Source organism: Lasioglossum baleicum, chromosome 1 (genome assembly GCF_051020765.1).
Source record: "Lasioglossum baleicum chromosome 1, iyLasBale1, whole genome shotgun sequence".
Classification (NCBI taxonomy): Eukaryota; Metazoa; Arthropoda; class Insecta; order Hymenoptera; family Halictidae; genus Lasioglossum; species Lasioglossum baleicum.
In genome coordinates, this window is record NC_134929.1 from 12,291,179 (window position 1) to 12,311,372 (window position 20,194).

Below are 20,194 nucleotides of genomic sequence, written 5' to 3' on the forward strand. Positions count from 1 at the left end.
ACATTTAACAGTTATTCGATAAAGACTTTATTGGATAAAGTGGAGCCGAAGGAAAATATCCAGATGCAATTCTCTCCGTGTTACATAGTTTTTCGCCAGGCGTTATCAAAAATTTCGATCAAGAACACTTTCGAATTCTTTGACGTTTCTAAAATCAAGTAAGCATAGTCAATCGAGTCAAATTTTCTTAAAAATTCCTTTATATCAACAATCGAGTGGTAACTTTATTTCATGCATATATTTTTTCCGCGATCCAAAATACCATAACACTTAAAGATCGAGACGTCCTGTTTACGACACCGCATCAGTAGCCGTATCTGATGTGTAGTATTTCTTTCCACTTAGATTGGGCATTCGGTACGGTACGAGTCGGTTTCAACGTTTGCCGTTTAATTGTTTGAGCGTCCAAGACCGAGGCGGTATGTTCTTTTTAAAGAAACACTCGCGTTGCACGCGAGGAACGATAACGATCGCGGATCGTTCAAGAGTCGTCGGTAGTCCCGGTTTTCGAATCGGTGGAACGAGCGTTGTCGACCGATTAGTAAGTTCCGAGTATCAAAAGTTTCTTTTCTGGTTTTCGGGGGTTGTAATAGAGCGGCGCACGCGAGACGGCCGAGCCTAGCCGGCCAGATTGGCATCGGTTATGGTTAATCTACTTACGTGATCGGCTCGCCGACACCGAATTCCAGGATTTGCATGTTCTGATAGGCGTAGTGCACCATGCTCGCGTATCTGGCCCACGCGAGCCACGGCGGAACCGCTGTCGCCAAATAGCCGCCGAGTAGCTGTGTGGCGAGCGTGTACAACGCTGACGCTGTTATGCTCACCTGCAGGTCCAGGCAGCAGGCGCCGACGAAGAATCCCACGCTCTGCGAACATAACAACCAATTCCCTGTTTAATCCCAGATTATTAATTACTGGCGTATCCGCCAGCGACATACGTGCTAGCGATAGAATCGAGTACATTTCAATCTTGACTTCGATCAAATTCGTTTCGATGTCGACCGATATTCAGCCACTTATCTGTAGTCGTACAAGTATACAGGTCTCAACTGAAGGAGGCCACCTAAATATCTCCTTTATTTTTAGTGGCACAAATGATATTTATGGCATAATTTAAATGGTATCGAAGGAGGAGGAACTATTTCTTTTGTCCGGTTATTTTTTCATTGTCTTTTCAAGGTCATTGTTATTTTTTTATCGGGAAAATTTATTTTTTTTAAATTCCACCTTATAGCGGCTGAAAAAATACATTTGAATATGCTTAAGTCATTAACAAGAAGCAATTAAAAAAATAAGTTTTCCCGATAAAAAATAACGATGACCTTGAAAAAACTATTAAAAATTAACCCGACAAATAAAAATTGTTTTTCTATGATATTCCTCCTTCGATACCATTTCAATTATGCTATAAATATTTTTTTTTCGTTGATCACTCACTAATTTTCGAAGTCCCTTATTTGGAGACTTCGCACATAGGCTTAAAAAGCAACAAAGATATTTGAGGTGGCAACGTTAAGTGATAAATTCCCATGAAAACACCTTTACAATTTCAATAATTATCAAATAAAATACATTAAAATGGGTCATTTGAACTCTCGGGGTAGGTTTAATGTTAACTAGCTGTGTGGCTGCAAGTAAAAACAAATAAAACCTAATAAGCCTATCTATGGGGTTGGTATTACAAGTATATTAACATAAAAATGTATTTATTAATATTCTGGCGAGTATTTCAATGTAATAAAACGAGAAAACTGAAGAATTTTGAGTTGAGTTTTTTTGGTGAATGAGAGATACGTTGATTACAATTTGCTCTAGATAAAAAGTGATATGTGGCGTTACTGTTCAAAATCATATGCAACAACGCAACAAATGCCCAAAATCTGTAGTCTAGCGACGAATAAAATTCTGATATGTACTTGGAGATAATGGCTCGGCTTAAGAAATGAGCTAGCAGGACGTTCGCTAATGGGGAATAATGAAGTTTGCGCGGTACGTTTCTGCGAGTGTGTTCGCAAGGGCCCGCTAACGAGTTCGAACACCACAATACTCCACGGGCGTTTGTCAAAAACGCTTTCAAACCGATCCGTCGCGTTTGGCGACAGTGCACGGCGTTGTCTTGTGAAACGCGAGAGTTGCTCATTCCCGTCAATAGCCAGGTAGGTGGTTTTGAAAGTAAATCGCGACCGCCTTTCAAGCAGCAATGACTTACTGTTGACCGTAGGTGGACAGTGTCGAGGGCTGGAAACGGAAGAGAGAAGGTGAAGGGAAAAACGGAGAAAGATCGGATAAACAGTTAGTTAGTTGAGTCCAAAGGGTTAAGAAGATTTGCAATAATTGTGGCCAGAGGATGCTTGAAAAACCTTCTTTTACTATGGAGAAAAGGTATATCAAAGAAAAATTGCAAATTATACCGTGAATACTCGGAAACATTTTACAAAATATTGAAATTCGAAGCAGTTCTGTGATCAATTCAACGAGAAAAGCACCTAATAGGTTCGTCGACATAACAAATCAGCGATATATCAAGATATTTTCTAGACATCGTAAAATTAAATGTTAATTATCTTCATAAACAATGAGTATTGTCAAAAACGCTCGTACATGAGCCTGCTTGTGTTTGCTCTAGATTCACCAGAAAAAGTTTCATTAAAATCGACGCCCCCACCACTGTGTCCTCTCCTTGTGAGTGTGACTCGTTATGATTGAAGTTGTTATTGCTGTTGATGAACCCATTAAAAAGTCCACAGCCATGGATCATAGACTTCCAAAAATCATGGAATAATAGCCGGTAGATGTGTTAACAATTTTACATTAAATTCTGATGTTGCTTCTGTTTAGTCCACTCGCTATTGAAGTACTTCAAGGCAGTTTTAGCGATGGCACCAGGTAATTGATTGAAAAATTAATACAGATAATAAGGATACTGTCGATTCGATGGCAGGCCCGCGGAAAAAACTTTCACTTCCGCCGCATCGGTCGAAAGCGGAGAAACCAGAGATATAAAGGTGGCCGTGTTCACAGGGGCATGTCGATTAACACGCACAGTCGTAAACGCGGACTGCCGTGCTCGCGGAGATCCATCTTATCCGAAACAAAGACGTTAGGAGACTATTATCGGCTGCGTTTCACCGACTAGAAGCGGTTTTACTTAATTTTATTGCGAGAGGAAGTCGTAAAGACCTGCGCCCCGTGCAGTTCCGCGCGAATAATCAGTGTCCTGGATCCGCGGGGAACGTTGACTCCGAGGAACGACCACCGGCGAGACATAGTGCTCGAACTGGGTCTTTTGGTACGTTTCACGAATCCGCGTCGTCTACTCTCGTTTCGCACCTATGAGAATTTTAATCGATCATCTACAAAATTCAGACATCCGATGGACCTCCACACAAGCCACGAAATTTTTCACTGTTGAGGATTTAGGGTGTACGCCTTGTTCAATTATTTTGTAACCTTTTGCAAGCGTTACAGTCATCTTCATTTGATGTTGAGGGACGCGGTGATACATCAGTATCGAGCGTATCATTCTCGGTCGTTCAAAGACGCTGTCAGAAATATTTCTATACATTCAACTATTAGCCAGGTAATTATACAGAAAACCGATTTTGATGAAACTCAAGTATGTTGTCGAATTCATAATTCTAACCTCGTTGTTTGTTTTCGAGATATTTATAAAAATAGTTGTCGCGCTGTATCGTTTGGCTTGAGTTAGGTCTGGGTTAGGGTTTGGGTTTATTTTCGTCGTAACTTGGTAGAATGCCTTTAGACGTCTCACGTTTCTGTTCTGTCGATTTAGCAAGAAGAGTATATGTTCCACAATGGAATTACAATAATTACAGAGAACTAATCGATTTCCTAATTGATCGAAAAGTGATTCATTGCAATAACCTAACCCAGACATAAAAAAAAAAGAAAAAGTTGTTCAGAATGATGATCTCAACATATTTCAAACTCATCAAAATCGGCTAGAGGTGTAAGATAATTACCATTAACCATACAACAGAATAACTTTTTAAAAATTCATTGAAACGACTTGAATCTTGTTCGACACGATAGTTCGATGGTGATGCATACATAAATTGTCGTATAGATATGTTGACCCATCTGAACCTATCTAAACGCATTTAAAAAGGTTCTCGCCTAAGAAATAAGGGTAAAAGGGACTCACCTGTGCGACAACGGTGTTCAGCAAGAGGAACGCCAGCAGGGTGACGAAAACTGCCGGACTATGGAAGCCCAACATCGGGTAACTAATGATATGGTAGACCGCGGGCAGGGTAATCGTAAGCGGTAGCTCGCCGACCATTTTCGCCAGGTAATAGGCCGAGAGCCGATACGATCCCGACAACCGCTCCTTGTTGATTACCTCGCGTTCAGGAGGAACTGAAACCAGAAGTTGCCTCGTGTCATTTTAAACGACGATGAAAACCGAGCTCGTGTCAGATTTAACAACATCCCTCGGCGTCTCTTACTTTTATTTCGTCCCCGTCTGCTGCACCTCATACCCTGCTATTTTTTATCCACTTATTAATAGACTTGTGTGGATCTTGTGCGTGTAGCGCAAAAACGACTCGGTAGAATTATTAAAAGAACACACTTGTTTTAATTTCAAGCGATATACTTTCTATTTTGCATAAGGATTCGCGCAGTCTACTTACTCGAATGTGGATGTGATTTTGATTTAAAAGAATTGAATGAGAGCTGACCTGTCTGTGAAGCGGTATAAGGTAAGGGGATAATGAAATTCAAAAGAATGAAGCAAGCACAGTAGACTCTCCGCAGTTTAAAATTTACGAGGCCCGTCAAAATGATGGATTCTAATTTTTTTATTTCACGATTATTGAGAGTGTACAATATTTCACCAGAAATTGCTAGAAATAAAATAGCCAGTTTTAGTACTTCGCGAACCTAGTGTTAGAAAGACTATTGGTAGTGAGTGTACAGTCATTTCAAACAATTTTTCGTGCATTTACTGCGCGCTCACTGCCACATAAAACACGCATGTATGTATACCGTCTTTTCAAACAGCAGAATCTACTGTACACGGTTGAACAGTGATGAATAGGAGTGATTCGACCTGGAAAATGAGGTCCGACAAGTACTGTCGGCGGAGGATGGAAGATCCGGAGCGATAAATAAACAATGATATGAACAATGAGAGTAAACCGGGTACTCGATAAAGATCGGTATCGGTGCAGGAGCGAACGGACGAGCCCGAAGGAGCAGACACGGTCGAGAGCCGGGGGCCGGATAGAGGTGACAGATCGCCCTCGAACAAAGGGCAGTAAACGATAAAACAGGAAAAGTTAATGGCCGTTCCCCTCCCCGACTATTTTAGGAGTCGCATAACTTAGGCATAGAAGTTCGCCACTGGCAGACTAGCCGCGGCTACCTTCGACGTTTTACAGTGGCCGTCACTTATCCTCGCAGAAAACGAGACACGGTACGTGCCGGGCTCGAATAGGCCACCGGTTCTCTCATACAGCTGTAAAACGGAGTTTAGCGTCCTCTCTTCCCGATCCTTTTCCTCTTTCTCTCTCTCTCTCTCTCTCTCTCTCTCTCTCTCTCTCTCTCTCTCTCTCTCTCTCCCTTTTTGCCCTTTTTTTAATACCCTCGCCGCACAGTGGATTTGCCTCGAAAAGTTGGCCAAAATACGATTTTTCAAATCTTGCGTAAGATGAAAAATTTTGGTTGCCTAAGCTATTGGAATATATGAACAACAATGTACCAGTTTTATTTTTTTAAATTATGTACTCATGTAACGTTGCTACGCATTGAATGTAAAGAATTCTGTAGTACTCAGTTTTCTCTTCGCTCGTTTCTGAAATACCGTTTATGTATGTGATTAATTTATGTTGTGTTAATTTTTTCTTTACAGACACTTGTTAGACAGGTATACATTGTAGTGCTCAGCAATTTTCACTTCCTTATTATTTGTCTGTTTAAAATGATTCAAGTTTGAAGCTGACCCATTACTCACAGCGATATTTAACATTTGTAGAATTTTCAAGAAAAACATTTTTAGGCTTACAAGAAGAGACCAGATGTTCTCTTAAATTTATTTTGTTTTCTAATACGTCCAATACGTTGAAAATAATATACTCGTATTTGGAAATTCGTCTAATGTCTTTACTGTTTTCAATTGTATCTACCAATTTCTGTCATAAACGCATAAGTCCGCTGTCTAGTGACATGAAGACTAAGAGTAGAACAAGTAGTATGAGGGACACATAAGATTGAAGTGCGGGAAAGTACAAAAAGCTAGAAAATTAAGATTGATAGTGCGCGAAACGTAGACAGCAGGTATGAAAGGAGTAAGGAAGATGAATGACAGTGTCGACGGACGAACGATTAAGCAGATGATGCGAACCAAGTCCCATTCTGGGGCCGATGAGACTAGAATGGTAATTGAATTGTACGGTGTTGCAGCAAGTACGAAAATAAACAAAAGAAACCGTCAAAGGGTTAAGGCGTTGGGAAAACAGCCATCGAGGGGTGTGACTCAGAGTCGCCACTAAAACTAGCTACACCATTATTCACAATTTTGTTTACATTATACAATAAAAATAATTTACATTATACAAAGACGATAACTTTTTGGTATTGTACAATATTATGTATAAGGTTTGAACTCTTTTGGGAAGCTAGAGCAATTACTTTACTCTACATTATGTGAAAAGAAATTTTATCAAAAATAGCAATTTATCGGAATTGTTGAAAAAAATACTGAAAGTTGCATTTTACAACATTTTTATGTGGGCCTGTATTGAAAATTTAAAAAATACGTTTTGTCGATCTGTGTCAGTTAAATATAATACTGAAAATTTCGTCAAAATCGGTCGACGTTGCAATGAGCTACAAACGTTCAAAGGTGGTAAAAATTGCAGATTTTCACGACATCTAAGAATTCTTACATCTTTCAATGCCTATCGTTTTTCGCCGCATCAACCGATTTCGATGAAACTTTCACAGTGCACATGATTGACACATACCTAGAAAAACGTACTTTCTTGAGTAATTTCTTGAAAATGATCTAAACATAGATCGAAACGTCGAAATTTGAATTTGATAAATTGCAAAATTGCTTTTAAGTAAAAATTGATCGAACCAGTGCGCCGAGAGCATCAATACATCTTGTAATTGTTCTAGCTTTTCAAAAAAGTTCAAATGTTATAGTACAATATTAAAAAAGTAATCGTCTTTTTCGGAGCGTCCGAATATTAATTCGAGTAACTGTAGCTTCGACTGCAAACGGTTAATGGATTGCTGTTCGCAATCAAACACGGTCCGCGCGAACAACAACAACAACGTAGACTGTCATGGCAGCATAGTAGGATGCAAAACACGGGTGTTCTCGTAGTCAGGTGGCGGGCACGTTGCGCAACGAACCAACCGAGAACCAGATGAAAGTAAATTGGTTAATTGAGCCACAAACGGCGTGACGCGCTGAATCGGCCATTCAACGATGCGCCCGTTTTTTTTTATTGCCAAGATTTGCAAAGGACCTGAAGGAACGGTCAATCAAGAATGTTAGTATGTAGGTCGCGCCGTGACCCACTGCTCGCGCCCGGTAATTGGAGGCCCTTTTGTCGACAGCGACCGTGCAAAACGAGCGTGACGAATTTCTGACGGGGAATCAGACTGTGAAGCCACTCGGCGAATCACGGATCTGCAAACGGCTCTCGAATCAAACGTTGATCTCGCTGTCCTCCGCCAATTTTACATTCCCCGACGTGTCGCGCGATTCTCTCGATTTTCCCTCGTAGCCTCAACCTTCTCCCATCCCTCGTTTTTCAGATCTAATTTGTCCCGTTGCTGTCGAGTTCGCACTGCGGTAAAAGATCGATACAATGGGAAGATGAATAATTGATTTTCTCATGTACTTCTTCGTTGGAAATGAAAAGTGACAGACATTATTTAAGCACTCTTAAACCGCAACGATGTTATTCAAAAATATGTTATCGTGTTTAGAAGAGTCTACACAACAGTCCCACGTAAGACTAATTGGCTCTTCCGGTTTGATCAGGAAAAATTCAGAACTAATCCTCATCCGTGCCTCGTGTCAATTTGATACAGGTTTCCCGAAATAAATGACACTGTTCTGTTATTATTCATTATAATTCATCAATTTGAATGAAAAACATCCAAAAATAACTGTCTAGCTTGTTATTTCATCGATCTTTTACGACTGTGTCAATTAGACGCCGAGGGACAGATTCAGTTCGCGAAGTGATGGACGGATGATGAGGGTTGAGAATATTCATTGTTCGTTTAGAGTGTAATTTCTGAACAATTGGAGGAAAAACGGATTTTGGATTCGTGTCCATCGCATCGAAATCTGTGTAGAATACGAAATTGGTATTGGTGGAAACTGTATAATGTGACTGTAACGAAAAGAGTTTTGCTCGTTGACACGAGGATGCAGCTTAACGGAGCGGGTTCAGGAATGGCAGAGAGATAACTTACAACTGGAGAGTGTGCCGAAGTGCGCGAATAGCATCCAGTACGTGGTGCTGAAGAACATCCAGCCTTGGATGTCGTGGAGAGCTGCCTCGGTTCTGGGAAGCCTCAGCCAGAGCAAGCCGGCGAGCAAACCGAGGGCTATCGTTTGCAGCCAATTCAGACGAGACAGCATCCGTGGCCGGGCTTCTTGAAAGTTCCGTTCTGATAATACCTGGAATCATGATGCATCGATTATCTCTATCTGATTCGCGACAACACTCGCGAAACAAATCATTTTGCAAGCACCGTTCAAGTTCGACCCGAGGATTAATCGTATTGCACCGAAGTGAATTATCACGTTCACTGTCGCTGACGTAATATTACGCGACCTTTCATAACCCAGTGTCTGGCTAGCGCTGACGTAATCCTACATGATTTCGTGGGTGCATACGCCGAAAGAATTAGCTGTTGCCGAACACCGCACTGTCGAAACGAGTTCTCTCAAGTTTAGAGAAAGAGAGAGAGAGAGAGTTCAAATTACTCATGCTTCCTGGCGTAAATATTTCAAAAAATATGCCTGGAACATCTTCAAGATAGCTTTGAGAAGCTAGAGTAATGGATAAAAGTTTAATGACGCTCTAATAAAGACGATAACTATTTTAATATTTTACTATACGATTTGAACTTTTTTGGGAAGCTACAGCAATTAGTTTGTTACAGGATGTGAATAGAAATTTTTTCAAAAATTGCAATTTATTGTGTCTTGTGTCTAATTGCTAACAACAATCCATTAACCCTTTGCAGTCGGAGCTACAGTTACTTGAATTAATATACGGACGCTCTAAAAAAGACGATAACTTTTTTGATAGATTTGATGATTGTACAATACCATTTTAACTCTTTTGAGAAGCTAGAGCAATTAGTTTAGAACAATTACAGGATGCGAAAAATTTTTTTTCAAAAATAGCAATTGATCGGAATTGTAGAAAAAATACTAAAAGTTTTGCATTTTACAACTTTTTTATGTGGGCCTATATTGAAAATTTAAGAAGTACATTTTGTAGGTCCGTGTCAATTGTACGCGCTGTGAAAGTTTCATCGAAATCGGTTGATGCGGGGAAAAACGATAGGCATTGAAAGATGTAAAAATTCTTAGATGTCGTGAAAATCTGCAATTTTTACCATCTTTGAACGTTTGTAGCTCTTTGCAACGTCGACCGATTTTGACGAAATTTTCAGAATATGTTTAATCGACACCGATCGACAAAATTTATTTTTTAAATTTTCAATACAGGCCCACAAAAATGTTGAAAATGCAACTTTTAGTATTTTTTCAACAATTCCGTTGAATTGAAATTTGTGAATTGCAACTTTTCAAAAAAGTTCATATTAAAATAGTTATCGTCTTTTTTAGAGCGTCCTCAAACTTTTGTCCACTACTGTAATAACACAGTAGAATTGCTAACCGATAATTAAGATAGATGTCCCCACTATGAGCCAGTCGATCGTATAACCCTGTTTATTCAATTCGATTTAAGTTCTTCAAGTTTTATATTGAAAAAACTTAAAAAAAACACTAAATGGCTTACACATACATAGAGGGGACATTTACCTTATTCAGATTTCGTTCATTTTCCGTAAGTTTAGATGAAATTCAATTTTTTTTTTAAATTTGAAGAACTGTTTCGATCATTTTCAAATAAGATTGAAGATTAAGCTTGTTAGATTTGCCTGCCGATTATTATTCAGATTTCACCGATCGTGATTTCTCAGCGGATTCAATGTGCATTTGTTGGTCCCGGACTTCGAGTTTAGGGTAAATGACGGAAACGTTTGGATGCGACGAGGCTGGTGGTTCGATCAATTAATATCGTGAGCGGCCCCGTATTAAGATGGTGCTGGGTCCGCAGCGGCACACGAGCGCGTTGCTAATTGCACGCTCATAATGATAGAAATGCTGCCCCCGTGCCGCGACAATGTCACAATTGCAAGGTTGCCCGCGCTACACCTCTTTGGTGCAGCTCAATTATATCAGGCGGCCGTGAGGAAATAGAACGCAAAGTTTCACAATGCTGGCTTTCGAAGGCCTCTTCAAATTACAACTATATACGCACGCCATTTAACCGTGAAGAACAGAGAGGAAGAACTTGACATCGTTAATTACTCAATTACCGGCGACGATCCGGTGGATCCATCGATCCGGGACCTCGGAGCCTCTCGAACGTGTCCGACGATACCAATCTCCGATCGGAAATCGCGAGATATCTTGGTTTCCTTTCGGTTTCAACGAAATCTTCCTTAGACCATACACATTGGGTTGGCAAGGAAGTAATTTCGGTATTTTGAGGTGAAGTGAAACCGAATTTCTTTATTCAAGCGATGAACTTTAATCGATAATATATTTTCTTATTTGTTCTTTTTGGCAAAAGATCATCGAACTAAAGCGAAAGTATCTTATTCATTAAAGATCATTGCACAAATAAAAAAATTGGACTCTATTTCACCTTAAAATATCGAAATTACTTTCTTGCCAATCCAATAGTTATGTAGATACGGCATCCAAGATAACGGAGTATCTAGTGCCCACAACTGACGGCGCAAGATAATACAAAATATATACAAGCATATTTATGCATTCTTCGTGCAAACTTGTCGCATAAAGAATTGTAATGAACAACAAAACCGTGATACAAATATGTTACAAATATCTTTTCACACAAAGAAGTATTTTATACTTAATATCGTATATTGTTCTTACTATTCTTCTTTTTAATTAAAGTAAGTTGTGAAGAAATAAGTACAGACTTCATATTATCAACATCGACATTAAAATTTCACTTTTTCCAAATCATAATTGACAAAATGAGTTAGCACTATTTAAAATAATAAGAGTGAAGTAAAAATGAACGAGTAATAAAATAAAATATACATTACTATACTGCAGAACTTTATGCAAAATAAAAAACGTTTGCATTGATTGCAAGACACAGGAGCCAAATAAAAATTTCATTCTTCTTTTGATTATCTTGTTAAGGTGAAACTAATACACTGGTGGTCTTAAATCTTTTCAATACCTCCACTCTTTTAAATTGTACGTACCCATTTTTGTCATAAATGCATAAAATCCGCGGTCTATACATATGTATATTACAGTTACAGTTTCAATAAGTATTCATACGACGACTCCCCTTTCCCACATCCGTCATCTGGTAGATTAAGTGATCTTGGAACACGGTACGTTATCTGAAGCCGGGTCTATAAGTATATGTACATATGTATATCGTGTATGAAATCTTCGCAAATGCTTGAAAATGTTGGATACTTGACCAGTAATAAGATTTTTGGCCTCCACGATTCGCAAAGTAGAAAGACAATCGATTCATCCGAGAGATTGATCGGTCCCCGAATCGAGGAAAGAAAACGAAGAGCGACAAAGCGCAGCGAAGAAGCGCATAGAACTAGGTCGCGTTTACACGATTCGCCATATCCGGATAATTACTGTGACACCCGTATGCTCGTTCGTTGGAAATACGAATGCGCCGCGCCGCCTGCGTCTCACTTTTCCAACGACGAAACCGTTTTTCGCAAAAAAATCGACGCGACGATCGATCGACGCGGAAAGTGTTTCGCCGTTTTCCGTATACGCGTCACTCGTCCATTATGGTTGCGTGAAAATCACCTGTAATCGATCGACCTCCTAATCGAGCCACTCTTTCCACTGAATTTTCCGCTGAACCGATAATCGTTCGGAGCATTGACCGGTATAATCAAATCGTTTCTTGCATCGTGTTTCTTGCGATGCATAGTAGGGTCGCGGCCACGAAAACCTAGCAGAAACTCGGGAATATGAAAATTCAAGAATTCATGATTATCTGTCAGTAAATTATAGAACGTGTTCTTGTAGAGTCAGTAAAATAATAACCATGTTGGAAGGCTAAGTTCGGTGTCATTTCAAAATTGGTCATTGCTATTGCGATTAGTTATGGAGTGAAAAAAAATGTCTTAATAACTATACTATTTTTATAAGTAGACGACAATATTTACCAACCAAATTAATATGGATTGTTCGTCTAATGATAAGTGAAGGATTACATATCGTGGTATTTATTTAGTGGTAATTAATATTTAGTTGCAATTAATTTTTTTGTTACCTCGAAAAATTATTAAAATTTGTATACATTTTTAAGGCTTTCGTTATGTTCCCAGTGCGTCCCAGACAATTTTTATTTTGCAGAATGTCGACAATTTATCTAACTTCAATGCTAACAAAGAAAAATTTGCACCTTTTTTGCCCTTTTTGAGAAATTTCATTATTTTTGCGTGCGGTATACCATCGCGACGCAGCGTGTTTCCTGATGAAAATTAATATCAATATTAATATTCAATTATTGCAAAGTTCGCAATTATCTTGCGATCAGCGAAATGAAGTGTACAGAAAATTTTGTTGGAGTCACGAAAGACCGCAGGGTACCATCTTTGTTATAATGATCTTTTTTATTTTGATTTCCATATGAGCGGAATTTAACTCGTACCGAATGCATAAAGCTTCTAGGTGCATTTCTAACGATGAAATTCTGCGCGAAGAGAGGCTTCTTTAAATTGAGATTGAATTAAATTTCGGAGAGAACATCGAGGTTCTCCGCGAGATTTTTAATTCGATCCGATTAATTCTTGACGAAAGGTTATTGCCGGGACCGGGGCTGGAGCAGCGCGGAGGAAATTGCTTAATCAAATTTTCAAACGCGTTGGAGGTTGCGCGCAGGAATGGCCGATTGTTCGGACGGTCGTACGGAAATTACGTTATTGCAAAAGTGAGCCCACGAAACAGAGCGCGGCATATCAGACGGAACGAATAGGTACGAGTACGAATACTCCAAGCGAGAACCGTGGAATAAGCCGTGCGCCGCCTTGAAAGTTATCTGGAATGCATTACCGCGTCTCGTATAAACGTCGAGCATTAATACGAATTTAATGCGAGCGTTAAACTTGAATCCTGATGTCATTTCCATTTCCCTCGGTATTATCAGCTCCCGCATACCAGATCACTCATCTAAATTTTGCATATTGCCGTTTGCATGCTCTATTAATCCTGCACGCAATCGAACTTTTCGATCTCGCCTTCGGTCGGCTGCCAATGCTCCTTGACTGCGACCGAGGAAATTCAACATGGCCGTCCATAGGAATTTCCCTCAGTTCAACCGACAACTCTAGTCCTGATCGATTCCTCGATCCCCACGGAAAACAAGCCTTTATCTTTTCTCGTTTGATGCTGTATGTGCAAATTAATGGGCTATCAATTTGTAGTTCACGTTCTTTGCGTGAGAAATTCAAGATGGCCGTCAACGTAAAATTCTCAGCAATTTCATGGGAAACATCATTTTATATATATATATCCGTAACTAATTCATATTTCGTAAAAATATTCCATTAAAAAGATTAAAATCTGTATTTAGCAACCTTTCTAGAAATTTGGAAGACTTCGAAGAAACGATCGGCGAAGAAACGATATTTATAGTTCTCTCAATGGAAAATTTATGCACATACAGCTACGACATGGCATAAAAGGAACAGGCTTTCCCTTTTCAGCACTGTTGCGCAAGAGAAGCTCGAGATTAAAGCCTGAATAAGCTATTTCATGGAACACGAACGATTCTTCGGAAGAGAAGATGGCCACTCGCGATAGACAAAACTCTGAAAGAGACTTTTGCAATTCCCGGCCTCGGCTTGAGAAAATATTTCGCGTATTTTCTCGATGCAACTCGATCCAACGATCGTAAAGTTTTTCGAGTACCGATTCTGTGTATCGAGTCACTTGTCCGCGAGAAATAACGGAGCCTGGTCGGCCATCTTCTTCAGCGTTATTTTTTCAATCGATCGAGTGCAGAAGAGTGGACAGCGAGCAGATATAGGAACCCTAACATCTTCCTACACAGTATAAACTCGTCCCGAGTGTTTACAGGACAAATATTGTTGCAACGTTCGTCGCGTAGATGGATCGTTCTCGAGTTTAGAATCCGAGCAGGGGAGGATCCATTCCCAAAAAATATCCACCATAAAAATACTTCGTATAGATTCTCGATTTACCGAATAAACTGTCACACGATTAACAACGCAGAATCGAACACAATCTCACGGTGTAACATAAAAACCGCGAATAAAAAGCAGACAAAGCAATGGCGGCGCGCTCATTACATCCACGCGTTCTGCATTCGTGATTAATTCACGGCATCAACGTACAATTACCGTCGCGTAACCTTAAGAAAGTGAAATGTATTTCGATTATTGCGCGCAGACCGCGGGTATATTTATGCTAAGTCACCTGTGTGAGTGGAGTCTCGCTTGGAAATGTGGTCTTGCAACTTTTTCTAACGTGTTCGACGAGCCTCGTGATTGTTTGTAAATAGAAGCTTGCGCTTTGCAACATGCAGTCGACGGTGGATTTCACTCACTTTGAATTGCGACCAGAAACTGGTGGGCCATTGCCAGGCATAGTCCTCGTCGGCGGAACTGGCGCTGCTGCTTGTATGGCTTTGCGTGTCCAGCCACAGGGTTCGGCCCTCGTCCTCTTTCACTGGAAATCACAGATCATTGATTATCATCAATTATCGATCAATTCAGTTACTGAGCGTCGAGAACTTCATATTAACAAAATAATAAAAAACGAGAGAACTATACGATCTAAGAAACGTCACGGACCCGACGGTTTTTCTTTGATCGAACCTTTATTGTAACAATGGATGCAGATAAGAATGCGTACAATTTCACACGGGAGAAGTTTTACAGCAATTCGGGAACGTCAATGTATTGTTTTCAACTTTTTTTAACATTATTAAATAGAAGAGAAGCTTTTTATTTGACTCCTATTCTCCGCAATTTCACGCAGGAGAAGTTTTACAGTGATTCAGGAGCATCAACGTATTGTTTTCAACATTTTAACATTATTAAATAGAAGGGAAGCTTTTGATTTGGCTCCAACTCTTCACAATTGATGTGGACAATTTTTATATTCCATAAAGAATGGCATTCTATTTATTAACGAGCGAGTGAAGCTGTACTTCAAAGGAAGCTGTACTAAGTGGATGACTAAACTATACTTGAAAATTGTACCTATTAGCACAGGTTCGCTGCGAGTTGAGGCTTGTACGTGCAAAGGAAAATATTTTGGGACAGCGTTTGTCGCGGCTCCAGCCCGCAGAGATAATTGAAAAGACGCGGAAAAAAGGTGAGAGCTGGGCGAGGAGATGTTTGTTTCCGCGGACAGCGTGAATTATGAAGCTCGCCGGCGAGGTATACGCGCAAAGTTAATACCATTGTGGCTGATGTGGTGTTCGTGATAATGGATGAGATGGTCGCAGAGCGGATGCTGGCTGGGATTATATTCCGGGCGAAGTTCCGGCGGGCAGTCCGGTCCCTGTCTCGCGTTCCTCGCAGCGGCCACGATCCGTTCCCGAACCTCCTCCGGTCCCTTTATTTGCTCCACTGAAACAATGGGGTCGCAAAAATATTTCACATTGCCAGCCAGGCCCTCTCAATCATTCCCCGTCGCTTACTGCTCCTGCAGAACCTCCGATATCCGTATTTTTTGTATATCACAAAATTTAGTGGCACTGAATATAATAATCGTTCATAACTAGACAGTGGATCTTTATGCAAAACACAAAATTTCTATCTATTTTCTCTCTTACTATGGTAACAGTATTTTTCGGGGACTAAAAATAACAGTTATTCTAAAATTTTCTACGATAAAAATCATTAATAAAAAGTTGACTATTATTGAAATTGAAGATAATGTACACAAAATATAAAGAAAAAAATTCGAAGGACAAAATGATTAAAAAGTATCGACTTTTATACTTTTTGGTTACAAATAACAGTTATTAGTGTTCAAAACATTGGATCCTCCTCGATGACTGTTATCGACGAAGAAAAACTGTTTCAATTGCTCAAAGCGGTTATCGATGAGAGAAGTTCACTTCGATCACTCATAACAGTTATCAATGAGAGATTTCAATCGCTCGTAACAGTTATCGACGAGAGAAATTTATTTCGATCGTTCATAACATTTATCGATGTTCGAATTTCTTTTTCACTTGTTCATAATAATTATTGATGAGAAAATTCATTTTGGTTGTTTATTTAATTATTGAGTTACTCTATTACTATTACTATTATATTATTAAGTTATTGGGTTACTCTTTTTCGGATGGAGCAAGCCTGTGAAATTCATTGAGAAGGTTTCGTACAACAAGACGAATCAACAAAAATACGAATAAAAAATTTGTAATAATAACTATTACTTTCCTTCATCAATAACTGAGCGATCGAAATGAACTTCTCTCATTGATAACTTATAACTTATAAGTCATCGAAATGAATTTCTCTCTCTCAACGATAACATTTACGATTATAATCCTTATCTGTAACCAATATGATTTTAGTCGATGAAATACTTGTTATTCTATGACTTTTTTTCTTTTTGGTTGTAACAGTTATGTGTGGTCCCTGGAGTTTTCAAATTCTTCTAACATTTCTATTGTTTTAAATGACACCAACTCATTGTTGTCATAACTGCATAAAATCCGCTGTCTATTAATAACTCTGACATCGTCTATACGAATAAAATAGACAAGATTATTTCTGTATTTGTCTTTGGAGCAAGACCGTGACAGGTGATTTCTAATTTCCGTCGAATATAAATCTTTCAACAACTTCTCGTCGAAGATTGACTGTTTTGGGAGGTGATAGTGATCGAGGAGCTTACATATGAAGTCAGCCGGGTTATAATGAGGCAGCAACGTCAGTCCTATCGTGGAGAAAAACCTGCCGATATTCGAGGTGGGTCCGTAGTATGCCACCTGGCCACGGCTCAGTAGGAGGAGTTTGTTGAAGCTGTGGAACATCCTGGAACTAGGCTGGTGCACCGTCACCACGATGCTCTTGCCCTCTTGCTCCGCGTATTTCTTCAGTCGTGAAATCAACGCCTGTGCTGAATGCGAGTCCAGCCCGCTGGTCGGCTCCTGAGGGACGACAACATACACATTAATCAAATGAACCTGATCTCGTTGGCGAATAACTCAATGTTCGCTGACAGTGGTCAATCCGAGCGGAAAATCCCTGCGTGGCAGTTTTGGGAGACAATATGTAAGGGACTGTCGTAAAGGTTGGGACACCGTATCAGTTGGGACAGTGCTTTTTTCCACATTAACGCACTGGAAACACCAATGTCATGGTTGAAACTGATATATCTACCGCCTTTAAGCTAAACTCGGCTGCAAACACCGTTTGCAGTTTCCATTGCAGCGTGATTCTGGACGTGTCAAACACGGCTTTGATCATTAACTACAATATTTTCGAAAAGAAGGGAAGAAAGCTATTCAGTGAAACTTTGTAAAGGTTGGGACACAAACTTTCTTCTTTGTTTTGCATGTAGACGTCAGTTTTATGGATGGAAACCATGTTTTAAGTATTTCTGCGTGGAATAATCGAATTGTTAAGGCAAGGACTGTGTCGAGACGGCCAAAAACTCCAAGCGTGGATGATAGGTAATCGCGAGCAAGAGAAACGCAAGCAAAAAGCGCTGCTGCGAAGGAGATAGCCGTCAGTAAAGAGGAAAGATGCGACACCAAAATAAATTTATTTTAACTACTAGTTAGTTCATCGGGTGAATTGCAAAAAGGGTTAAATTGGATTGGAAAAAGTCGAATATGATTTACAGAAGGATTAATTCGGATTTACGACAGCGCCTTACCATTTACAGAGGATTCCGGTTAATTGGTACGTTTGCTAATCGAGATGGCCGCTTATTTCGGACGACTGTTCAAGAAAGTCCGGCCCACTTAACTGGAATCCATGGAACTTTCGAAGCTCGGTACGTTTAGCGTTAACAAACTGGAAGTAGTTGGAATTTTGAGAAGTGTTTAAATGCATATTGGTAAAAGCTCGTGTTCCGCGGCTGTCGAGGTTATTCTGTGTGCTTGAAATTCGTGGGAACATCGTCGGAAGCTCGACAAGAAAATCTGTCAGGTAGCGACGTTGAAAGGCGGGCGTTGAGTGCAATTAAAGAGCTTACGTCGAGCAACATCAGCGACGGATTGGTGAGCAGCTCGCAGGCTATGCTCGTCCTCTTCTTCTCGCCGCCGGAGAGTCCTCGTTTCGTGTAATCCCCGATAACTGCGAACAAAACACGGTCCAGGTAACAAAATCGTGCCACCGGATATCTCCTGTATCCTATCTAATTGGTCGAAGTTAATTGCCTTTCCCCAAGCTCTTCCAGCTTTCTTCCAGTGAAAAGAAACTCGAGCGTTCGACTATAGAAGAGATCCAAGTAAAACTCGATATCTAACGTTAATTCGAGATGTTCGTTGTGGATAATGTATGGGAATAGACACGCCGATGGCTCCGTTCCGGACCAGGTTTATGGGAAACGGTGGACAAGTTACGATCGCGGAAATCGTCGATCAGAATCGCAGCATCAACGGAGCGCGGCGACTGAAAGACGAAACGGCCGTTTCTTACCGGTGGAAGTCGTAAATCGTTACGGGGTCCGTGCATAAACAAATTACGGGCGAATTTACTGGCGGGACTGGAACGACGAAAGTGGGACAATTCTGTGTACTGGTCTCGATCGCGAATACTTTGATCTCCGGGGAACCGGGATTAGAAAATGATCGCGACCAAGATTTCGAGGAGAAAATTCCTGCGGAATCTTCAGTTCAAAGGATTTTGACGATCGATCGATTTTTATGTGTTTCAGGTCCGCCATTTTGTTCGAATTGGTGTAGGTTGTTGTCCACGTTGAAATAGGGGAGGTTTAAGTCATCAATTTCCTTCGAAATTTGCCGTTCTGAAGGACTCGATCGAGATCAGCGATGTGATGACATAAACTCCATCGAATTTTCCCTTTTATGATTAGTGGACTGCGGATCTTTATGCATTTATGAAGAAATTGGTTGGACGAAATACGAAACCTTAAAAGATTTCACAATTTCAAGAATGTTGTAATGTTACTTTCGATGTAACAAAGTCGTTAAGGGATGAAATCGATATTTATGTTATTCCTGCTTCCCACAATCAATGCAAAACATTTCTATTCTGCATAAAGATCCTTCCGAAGCTCCGAATTTTTGTAAACTTTACAATAAGATATTTCCTTTATCTCGAGAAATTGAAGTAGCATGTAAGGGTATGGATTATTCAAAACAATTTCACTCCAACTAAACATTTCTTAATAAAATCCATGCGACCTTCTTAGGGTACGGATCTAGTGGAGCGGGGCGAAGATCGAGGGTAGCAATGAGGTGAACATCGCGGCAAAATCAAAGCAATGTAATTAAATGTGACTGTACATATGTATGTACAGCGGAGCGGTGTACACAGAAACAAAAATCTTTCGCTCCACTATAATCTTGTATACTCAGACATCTAACAATATTTTCAATGAAGCCGAAATAAGCGATTGATGTATGATCTGTACAGTATTGAAAAATTCTACGAAGTTAATTTCCACAAGTTGTCCGAGATTATGAAAAAACATTATTACGCGATAAATTTGGCAAACAGTATGTCGACGATACTCACTGGTGTCTTGGCAGCCGACGAGGTCGAGGACCTCGATGATATGATCGACGCACTGCATCTTCTGGGAGTAGGAGAACGTGTCCGGAAGCCTGAGCCTCGCCTGGTACTGTAACCGACGAAACGAAAACACGATAAAATCGACCGGCGAAAAAAAAGGGAGAAAGAAACGCGAGAT

At 40.1% G+C, this 20,194-nt stretch overlaps 1 protein-coding gene across 2 annotated transcripts in view; it reads right to left on the bottom strand.

Moving 5' to 3' along the window:
• The window catches only part of E23 (ABC transporter G family member E23), a 226,373-nt gene that overhangs the window by 15,191 nt on the left and 190,988 nt on the right, over nt 1-20,194 (bottom strand). For both annotated transcript variants that reach the window (XM_076436656.1, XM_076436667.1), the window contains 8 exons: nt 20,020-20,125; nt 18,512-18,612; nt 17,204-17,459; nt 15,751-15,921; nt 14,892-15,013; nt 8,467-8,674; nt 4,169-4,383; nt 661-869 (listed from right to left, as the gene is read on the bottom strand). In XM_076436656.1, coding sequence (XP_076292771.1) covers nt 661-869; nt 4,169-4,383; nt 8,467-8,674; nt 14,892-15,013; nt 15,751-15,921; nt 17,204-17,459; nt 18,512-18,612; nt 20,020-20,125 — 1,388 coding nt within the window. The remainder of the gene's footprint in view (nt 1-660; nt 870-4,168; nt 4,384-8,466; nt 8,675-14,891; nt 15,014-15,750; nt 15,922-17,203; nt 17,460-18,511; nt 18,613-20,019; nt 20,126-20,194) is intronic.